The sequence below is a fragment of the Prosopis cineraria genome, unplaced genomic scaffold, assembly GCF_029017545.1.
Source record: "Prosopis cineraria cultivar Desert tree isolate PC_DT_omini unplaced genomic scaffold, ASM2901754v1 PC4, whole genome shotgun sequence".
Lineage (NCBI taxonomy): Eukaryota > Viridiplantae > Streptophyta > Magnoliopsida > Fabales > Fabaceae > Prosopis > Prosopis cineraria.
Window position 1 is genome coordinate 914028 of NW_026555335.1, and position 10807 is coordinate 924834.

The 10807-nt window shown below is 32.9% G+C and overlaps 1 protein-coding gene across 1 annotated transcript; it reads left to right on the top strand.

The window, feature by feature from the left end:
* The first annotated feature begins 8265 nt into the window (after positions 1–8265).
* On the top strand, positions 8266–10262 carry LOC129307974 (chaperone protein dnaJ 20, chloroplastic). The gene is made up of 2 exons (XM_054948930.1): positions 8266–8855; positions 9734–10262. Exons 1-2 carry the CDS (start codon positions 8409–8411, stop codon positions 9881–9883), a joined length of 597 nt encoding a protein of 198 aa, XP_054804905.1. The 5' UTR covers positions 8266–8408; the 3' UTR covers positions 9884–10262.
* Positions 10263–10807: the final 545 nt, after the last annotated feature.

A 10807-nucleotide genomic window follows, 5' to 3' on the forward strand; every position in this document is an offset into this window, starting at 1 on the left:
GGTTTAGATCTTGTGGAGGTGTACAGTGAGTGAGTGAGTTTTAATTATGTTTATGAGTATAATTGGGTATAGGAGCACATGCACATCATTTTAGGTGTAAGGTCCCAGGACAATACTAGTGGAAGAATTACTCACGTTGATAGCTGGGCACACTATCTGGTGTGGAGATTCAACTTGATGGTAGCCAATGAAAGAAATACGTGGATCTATTGTTGTTGAACTAGTTGCCTAGAGATTATTTCAGCTGTCTTGGTTTTTTGCCTCATTAGTTCGTAGGTATTCCGAGAGTACTCAAATTATGTGGTTTGGTCTCTTTATTATTTGCTTCATCAGGTGAAACTGCAAAACTCACAACTCTGCATATCATACAACGTAAATGTGCATTGATTGAGGAATAACTTATTATTTAATCACATTAAGATATCTTCAATGCACGGTTACAAATGAAGGTCTTTAATATGCATATTTTGGAAATTATTTTCCTAGTTAGATCATCAGTGGCTTACGATTCACCGTTCCTAACGTGAGATATTATTGATTTTTATAAATAATTAATGCCATTAAAGGGGTTGAATTATTTTGAGAGCAAATGTTGATTTGTGATCTATTTTATGATTATGAGTGTCATAATCATGATTAGTCACAATTGAATATATGCTCTTGAAGAAAATATAGAACCCATATATGCTTTGGATTTTCCTTCTTGGGTTGGTTGATATTTAATTTGCAGGGTTGCTAAGCTTAATTAATTGTTGATTGCTTATTATATAAATTCAAGTGAAATCCGATTCATGCTTTTCTTGTTTTTTTTGGATGAAATTGTTGTTAATTGAATAGACTTGTGAGTCTATATTTTTAATGCTGTAATTGGCTTCTCAAACTACCATTGAAAAGATGATATATATTCTAGTGAAGTTCTGGAATTATTAGCTTGAATATGTGATACACACACGTATGGTGTTTCATGATTTTATTTGGTGATATTATTAGAGACATGATACAAGAAGGCTTTTGCTAATTTGTCCATAATGTGGGAGTGTGTGTGGGAGTTAATATGTTTATGGTGGATTTAAAAATTATGAGAAATTATAATTTAATTGGAATGGGAGGAGATTATAAGTGTAATATTCTAATTTAATTAGAATTGTTCAAGGTATGAAATATTTTTCATATGATTGAAATGTTTTAAAGTGTGAGGGTGTCTAGCAAATATTATTTTGCTTTACCCTAAAGAGTATGTTGTGTCAAATTGTTAGTCTTATTTTTTATAAATGCCAAGATGTTTTAGTGTTGTGATTTAGAGAGGTAAATTAATTAAGAGAAGGCTATTATTTGCATGAGGGCAGAGTTTAAAATTTTGCGTGGCTTGAAACAAGTATTATGATAGTGGTACAAAATTTAATCATTTATCTAGTGCAGTAGATAAATGTATTTTGAAATAAGTACATGACTTATTTAATTATCTTGGCATGAACATTCATTATGCGGATTATGAATAATAATTTATTTATATATGTTATGGCCCATATGAGATAAATAGAATATTTTTTAAATTATGAGATTATAAATAGTAGATTTCTCAGTTTATAAAATACACGAATGTTAATATGAGAAGAGTCACTAGTGATTATTCACCCTTAGTGGTGATGAAAACAAATATAAGAATAGGATCATAGAGCTTATTACTATGAAAAATATGACACTTGGTGTCAATGAGTATTCTTGTAATACTAACATGGTTAAAAAATGAAAATGGAATGGTTTCATTGCTCAATATATATATATATATATATGCACGTACAAACTTTAAAGAGTTTACTGCATTGATTAATGTTAATCCCATAATATAGTTATGTTGCATAGAGATTGAGCATATCAAATAGTTTTATAAGAGGATGAGTCAATTCATTTGAGGATACCAGAAATATTGGTATCATGAATAATGGAATTCCATTGTATTAAAATAATACAATAATGTTAACTAAATTTTATATTCAGATGAGGAAAAATTCATTAGTAGCCAAATAAAATATTATGTGAGTTAGAGTTTATTACTCTGAAATTGGCTAATAAAGAGGCTGAGTAGTTGAGAAACTTCTCAGTGAATATTCTACTATGAGTAACACCGACACAAGCCATGTTGATGATTTGTGATTGTCAAATGACAATAGTCATTATAAAGAGAACAATGGCATATATAAATATTATTTGGGATACAATTAAGCATGCTAAAAAAGAAAAAAATGTGTTGTCCCAAAAATATTAGCCTCTTTTTATAAATGTCAAGTTATTTTGGTTTAGAGAAAATTTATGTGGAGGCTTTATGACTTGTATAAATACAAAAAAATTGTGTTTTATCAAGATGGTGGCACAAAATTTAGTCATTTGTCTAGTGTAGATAAATGAATTTTGTAGTAGGTACATGACCTATTTAATATATCTTGGCACAAGTATTCATTGTTGTAAATATTGATTTGTTTGTATGTGTTATGGTCACATATGAGATCAATGAATATTTTTTGAATTATGGTATTGTGAATGGTGGATTCCTGTAGTATAAATACATGGTTGTTAATTGAATTATATATTTGTAAGAAGATCTACTAGATTTCACTAGCAATTGCCAACAACACCTTCCCCACACTCAATCGACTCCCGAACTTATTTTTTGATTTTGCAAACTATTCTTACCTCTTTTAAATGGTTTCCTAAGATTTTTCTCAAAATTTTAGTAGTGATTCTCATTCTGCAAATTCTTACCTCCATTGATGTTGCATTTTCAGGTGCAACAAATATTCTTTATATTTTTATATATAAAGTACTTTCTAAAAATGTATTTAATTCTTGTTATTACTGGTAGCCACTTCATAGACTTGTTAGATCATTGTATATTTTTTTTTCATGTGTAATATTGAAACTAGCTGATGTAGGGGTAATGAAAAAGGGTAGAAATTAATATCATAATGAATTTAGTATAGTAATAAAGATGATATTAGAAATTAGAAGCTGAATTAATTTGTTCACTGCATTTTAATACTCGAGATAACCTTTAACTACTTTTATATATATATATATATATATATATGCTTGAATTCTTTGAAAATGACATATTTAACATTGAAAGGAGCAGTACTCTATATTTATTTATATTTTTTTTATAATCATAAGTCTAATTTATATAACCTTTTTTTGGCAAAAATAAATTAGACATTTAAAAATTGATTGCAAGTCAAGACTTCCAACACATGTCTAATTTCCTCATAGATTAAAGTATTACTCATTTATATCCATTTGTTACTACTAGTTAATAGTTAATGTAATCACTATCCCAACAACTCCTTTTGTTTCTAATTTATTGATTTCCATTAAATTTTCATATTTCCAGCAACTCATAGTTACACTTGACGTTCTTGTTGGTTTAATTTAAAAATCATGGATAAGGTCCCAGCGAATAAAATATTTGAACGGAAAGATTAAGTTTTGAAGATTATGAAAGATTTTAAAATGTTCAATTGTAGTTTAAGTGATCTTCAAAAATATAATTTGATAATTATTGAAACTTGATTGTAAATATGCAATGCAACTTTAAACTAGATTTTGATTTAGTGAGTGGCTTAATTACATTTATTTAATAAGCATTTCAATTACAATAATTAAATTTTATCAATATTTAAAAATTATCAGGATATACTTTCAAGCCAGGATTCAAAGATATAGTGAGGGAGGCTTGGAGTGCAGCAAATTGGAACGACTGTGTGGAATCCTTTACTAGAAATATTACATGGTGGAATAATGACAGGGTGAAAAATATTATCAGTAAGAAAAAAGAACTTATTCGAAGGATTGAAGGGATAGATAGAGCTAGAAGTATGAGAGACAACCGGTATCTTATCAGCTAGAAAGGGAGCTGTGGAATGAATACAATAAAGTTTATAATTAAGAGGAGTTGTTATGATACCAGAAGTCAAGATGTAATTGGTTAAAGTAGGGCATAGAAACATCAAATTCTTTCATGCATCTACTATTATACGAAGAAAGAAGAATCGCATTGATGCTTTAAGAAATGAGGATGGAGTTTGGGTTCAAGAGACTGAGCTGTTGAAGGATATGGCTAATCAATTCTATAAGAAGCTCTTTACTAGTGAATCTGATTCTAGAAGCAAGCTACTAATGAATAAAAATTTTCCCCAACTATCAGATGAAGATTTGAATATGCTTCATAAAGATGTGCAGGATAGCCAACTCAAAGGAGCTTTATTTGAAATAGGGGCTTTTAAGGCACCAAGCCCAAATAGAATTCAAGCCTTTTTCTATCAAGGCTAATAGGAGAGGGAACGTTAGGGATGCTATCTATGAATTGGTGAAAGATATTTTTGTGAGCCTCGAACTGGTGAAAGATTTGGATAAAATTCATATTGTGCTTATTCCAAAAGGTAAGAACCCGAAGACTTTGAGAGATTTCAGACCAATCTCTTTATGCAATGTGAGCTATAAAATTGTTTTGAAAGTTATTGCCAATAGATTGAAACCCATTACAAACAAGGAGGCTGGACAACAACTGTGTAGCTTCATATCAGGTCAGCAAAGCAGTGATAATATTATTATTGTGCAAGAAGTGTTTCATTCCATGAAAAATATGAGACATAAGAAAGGATATATGGTGGTCAAAGTGGATCTAGAAAAAGCTTATGATAGGATAGAGTGGGTCTTTGTTAGAGACATACTATTAAATTTAGGAGATAATGTTATGCAAGGTTATCCTTTATCCTTTCCTGCATCAGTTCACCATGTTTCTAAGTTCTTTGGAACAGAGAGCTTATGGATTCCTTTAGATCTTCTCATGGTCTGCCTCAAGGAGATCCTATGTCACCATATTTGTTTACTCAATATATGGAATGTCTGAATTACTTGATCTCAGATGCGATTGAGAATGGAGACTGGAAGCCAATCCAGCTTAAAAAAAGGGTTCAGCTCTGTCTCATTTGTTTATTACTGATGACTTGGTTTTATTCACAAAAGCGCCCACTGATCAAATTGATATGATTAATCAATGTATGGAAGCATTTTGCCAACACTCGAGGTCAAAAGATGAATTATTAGAAAATTAACATGTGTTGTTCCAGGAATGTTCACTTCAATAAGGCACTCTATTTAAGCCAGAAACTACATGTTAGATTAATTGGTGACTTGGGCAAATACTTAGGAATACCCCTTATACATAAGAGAGCATCTTTTTGCACTTTTTCTTCTATTCGTGAGAAGGTGAGGAATAGAATGTTGGGCTGGAAATGTAACTTCCTAAATTTAACTAGGAGATCTGTGCTCATAAAATTTATCATTATAGTATTGCTGAGTTATTACAAGCAGACAATGATATTGCCAAAGAAACTTTTGTTTGAAATGGAGAAAATTTGTAGAAGTTTCCTATAGAGCTCCAATGATGAAAAATAAAAACTATATCTCTTGTCGTGGAATGTTGTCACAAGGGATAAGAAGAGTGGCTAGCTAGGGATTAAGGATTTGGAGAAACAAAACAAATCTTTTATCTTTAAGTTTTGTTGGAAATACTGAGTAATGATGACTCCTTATTGGTGAAAGTGCTAAGAGGCAAGTACAAATGTGATAATGAGAGGGTGCCAAAGGTGGAAAAGAAGCAAAATGCTTCTCTGACTTGAAGAAGTATTATAAAGTGTTGGAATAAGTTTTATGAAGGAATTGGTAGAAGAGTAAGAAATGGCCAATCCACTAATTTTTGGTCAAACAATTAGGCCTATTACAACATTCCTTTAGCAAAATGTGCCCTGAGAACCTCTTTTAATGCTAATGATAGAGTTGTCAATTTTATTGATATGTGAGGAAGGTGGGACATTAGTAAATTAGAGAGATGGTTGCCTAGCCGTGTTGCTTAATAGATTGCTTGCACTCCAATTTTGAGAGTTGAGAGAGGCGAGGATAGCTTTATTTGGAGACCATCTACTGATGGCTTTTTTAAATGTTCATGCTACCTATAATTTTCTTCTTAAATACTAATAGCGAGGAAGATGCGATGTGGAACAAAGTTTGGTGATGGCAAGGACCAAAAAAGGTTAAAGTTCTATTTTGGTTGTTTGTAAATAATAGAGTCTATACAGTGGAGCTTAGAGCAAAATGGGGATTGGGAGTGTCAAACCTGTGTCCCCTTGGATGCGGTAGATTGGAAGATGAAATGCACTTATTCAAAGATTGTCCACATGCAGAGGGGTGCAAGAAGGGGCTAGTTAAACCTAAACTTTAGAACCAGTTCAAACAACTAACCAAGAAGGAATGGATTCTTTAGAACTTCAATAAAACTGTAGATAAACACTTCACAAACCAAGTCCCTTGGAGTATGCTTTTTGGATATGTTTGTTGGGATATTTGGAGTGAGAGATGTAGAAAAGCATTTTCAAGTGAAGATTGTGAGAGTTTGTTCAAGTATAGCATGCTTACAGAGGGTGAAATATGATTTAGAGCTGACCAATTTTTCACATACTCTTGGGATGCAAATGGGTGTGCCTTGAGATTGTTGGTCTAGACTAGAAATGGGGACTGTTAGATTAGATGTCGATGGCTCTGTAAGGAATGGAGTTGGTAAATGTGGAGGTGTAGTTAGAGACTGTGATGCTAATTGGATATATGGTTTCAACATTTGTGTTGGTCATTATTCTGTAGCTGTGACAAAATTACTAGCAAATGTTCATGGTCTTCTTTTATGTTGGGAGAAAGATATGAGGAATATCAACATCTTCACTGACTGTGCTAAGGCATTGAATCTACTGTTTCATTGCAACAATGATCATCATCCATTTTTTGATACTATTTCCCAAGCTCATATGCTTCTGTGTAAGGAGTGGAATATTTCTTTTAACCTTATGTATAGGGAAGCTAACTAATGTGCTTATTTTTTGACTAAGTTTGCTTGTGATAAAATAGGTGAATTCTATATTTTTGATCAACCACCACCTTTTTATGTAAAGGTGGTTGATAATGATAACTTTGTTCTATTCCTCCTTATAATTCAAAAAAAATCAAAATAATTCTCATGATCAGATTACGTATGTCATCGTTCAAAAAAAGATTTACTAATTTTTAAATATTATATATTGTATAATTTCTAACAACTATTCAATTATATTAAACAATTATTATTGTATCATGCGAGACATTTATTAAATGAGTATATTTAATTTACTCACTATTTCCAAATCTCTTTAAATTTTGGTCATTCCTTCCAAATATTTCACTCATTCACCTTTTTCACAATTTCTCACTTCTTATTATTCATCCATGATCAAGTGGATTCATTTCTCACCAATTTTATTTTTCCCCTTTCATTTCCAACGGACTATTTATTCCTTAAAGACCTGGCCATACAAAAATCTTGGTTTGAATTTTAATTTTGAATGTATTCAAAATTATCATTTTTTTCCCTTTTCAACTCATACTCTTTAAGATTATAATTTATTATAAATTATTCTTATAACGTACTTCCTCTTTTAAAAAATGTAAGTCATTTTATCTAAATTTCACCCCTGATAAAATAGTTACTTACTTTTAAATTAATCCTATCTTTTTATATTTACCTCTATCAAACATTGTATAATAAATATAAAGTCATTATTAATAGAGGTACTTTTGAAAAAAAAAAGACAATGATTACACCTCAAAAGATTAAAAATGCCTTACATTTTTAAACATCCAACTCCTCAAAAAATGTCTTATATTTTTAAACGGAGAGAGTATAAGAAATTAAATTGAGTTTGAAATCATTAATATTTCTAAAAATATAGTTTTCAGGATCTTCTAAAATAATTAGTAGCTTATATAACTTTTAAATCAACCTTTTTTCACTGTATTAGTTGTTCAAATCAACATATAGTTATATATATTTATTAAAATCTCTGTAAAAATTTTAACTGAAGCTTAATTTATTCAGAAGTATAATTCAGGAGAGAATTTGTAATTTAAATAAATATTTTTATGAATAGCTGTATATACACATGCTGGAATTATACTTGGGAGAATTACAATCAGATTCTAAATAAAGAAATAAATTATTTCTTCAGTCTCATTTATAATTTAAACTTTAATATTTACAAAGTAATTAAAAAATATGAGTAATGAGTAATTAAATTTTTTTTTATTTACATGCGCATGTAATTCTCCTCCCATCATAAATTCCACGACATTCTCTCCGGCAGTTACAAGCGCCGCGGGACGAACGGAGATGTGATAAACTCAAAGAAAATCAGAAAAATAAAAGAAAAATCTGAGCCTTAAAAAGACCGAAACTTTCGGATGACACATCACGCAGTCACTCTAATAATAAGAAGGGAGACCCCAAAAAAAAAAAAAAAACAAGAAGAAGATCGAGACGTTCACCAACGGAGATGCGTTGCTATGCCGTGGCTATTCCCGGAAGCGATTATCGCTTCTTCGCCTCGACACCCTTATCTGTCCCCGCCAACAACACTTTCAATCCCAAATCTCTCAATTTCCCCTCTCAAATCGGCGGTTTCGTCCCTCTCAGAGTTAAAGCCGCCGTCAACGACGGCTATGTGGCCGAGGCCTCCAAGTTAAGCTTTTACGAGCTTCTGGGCATCCCTGAGTCTGGGTCCTTGCTCGAGATCAAGCAGGCTTACAAGCAGTTAGCGCGAAAGTACCACCCTGATGTGTCACCGCCGGATCGGGTCGAGGAGTATACGAGGAGATTCATTCAGGTGCAGGAGGCCTATGAGACCTTGTCTGATCCTAGAAGGAGAGCTTTGTATGACAGAGACATGTCAAGAGGGATTCACTTGGCCTTCTCCGCTCGCCGGCACTACTACGACGATGAGGTATTAAATTCTTCCTTTTCTGGGCTGTATTATTTTTGTCTTTCTCTCTTTTGCCCCTTTTGAATTTCTTGTCGTCACGGCTCGTTGGCCGTCCTAAGATTTCAGGTTGATTTTTATTTTACGTTTGCTATGGGAGTTTGTCTGATTGTAACTGTTGGTCTAGGTGCTAATAATTGTTCTCTGAGAGGACAGGTCATATGGCTCTGTTCACGCCCTTCGTCCATTGAAATTGTTTGCAGATTTTCCCTGTATCTTTAATTTATGCTGCATAAATCTCTGTTTGTTTTCCTGAGTTTTATTTCACTGGAGAGAGTTTGAGACGTTGCGCATCTATAGCCTAGGTTAGAGAAGACTTAGCCTCCAATTCTAGTCCTGTAGACTTCACAAGTCCCTTTTTTTGGCATCAATTTTAGAAAAAGCTGTGCCCTGATTATTTTTTTTTTCCTTTGGCTAAGAAATGCAATTTCTTTGCTGCATCAATTGACGAAACATTATACAAAATGAATAGATAGTGATAAGATTTTATTTAGGTTTTTGTGTGTATTATTTATCAGCGTAGAATCGAGCTGGTATGTTTCTTTTCTATTTCTTTTTGATCTCACACACGCATCCATATGAGTGTGTGTAGATAATGTCAACGGCCATTTAAATTAGAGAAGAATAATTGAGGATATCTGTGATGATACGAATGGATGATCTTATTATTTCTTTATTGGTGATGGTGATGGTGGTGATGATGAGCTGGAGCTTCTTGTATTCTGAAGGGGCATGTATCTTTAAACTTATCGTAATGTATTGAACTTGCTGAGCTGTCCCTTTCACGTTGTTCCGTTGCATATGGAGTAGTCTGAGTTTGTGGTGTTGGGGCTTGTGGTCAGGTAATTGAACCAAAAAGTGAATGGAAAGCTCGTTGGCAAAGTCAGCTATCAGAGCTGAAGAGAAGAAGTAATCTGAAGGACAAGGGAGAAAATCTGTCGTGGGCAGCTCGAATGCGTCGTCAAAGAGAAGAATCGTGTAACGAGTCATAAGTAGCTGGGTTCTCTCTGTGAATATATTCATATACTTATATAGGTAGAAGCTTAGTTTCTTCTGTGTATAGTAGGAAGATGAGTTGAGGAGAGGGAGATAGAAATATATGCTGGATTCACTTCACAATAACAACAACAATAACAATCTGGTGTTGTTTCTATCTCCTTCTTACTCCTTAATCTAAAGTCCCTATGATTCGGTTGGTGTTTAAGCCGTTGCCTGCAAGAAATCTCCATGTTTACTCCCACGCAGCTCTACCTTTCTCAAGCTGATGAACCTAGTTTTCGAATTTATGGTGTTAAACGCGACATTTGTATATATTGTTCCATCAAGAGGGGCTATTCTACAACTGGAAAATTTTATTCAGTTGTCTATAAATTGATCGTGTATTAACTAGTTAGAAAAGCAGTAATTTATAGGGGGCCGTGATTGTGAAAATCAAATTAACGAATGGAAGAACTTTGTATCAACAAAATACTTTTAATAAGCGAATTAAAATTGTAGTTGTCAATTGCAATCGCCAAGACAGATGGGGCTGGCTGAATGTAAAAGGAATGCCACGAGTAGGTTAAATAATGGGCAAGTTTAAGAGTCAAAAACAGTGAACGGACGTATTGGTGGGGAGTGCGGGCATAGAGCGTGGAGGGCAAAAAGGAGCAGACGATAGGTCATGAATGAGGTGGTCTTTTCGTGTCATGAAGAGTCATTGCCTTTTCAGATTTGATTATAAAGCAACTAACATACTAATATAATTGCCACGTCGAATTTGCAATTTCTCTAGAAGCTTGGTTGGGGTGTGCTTGCCTGCTTGGGCTGGCCAATTTGCCTATTTCCATCAACTTAATGGGTTTCAAAACAAGCTGCTTTTATCACTTCTCGTGTAAGAGTATTTTTTCCTCCATTCTTATAAATCATTTTTAATA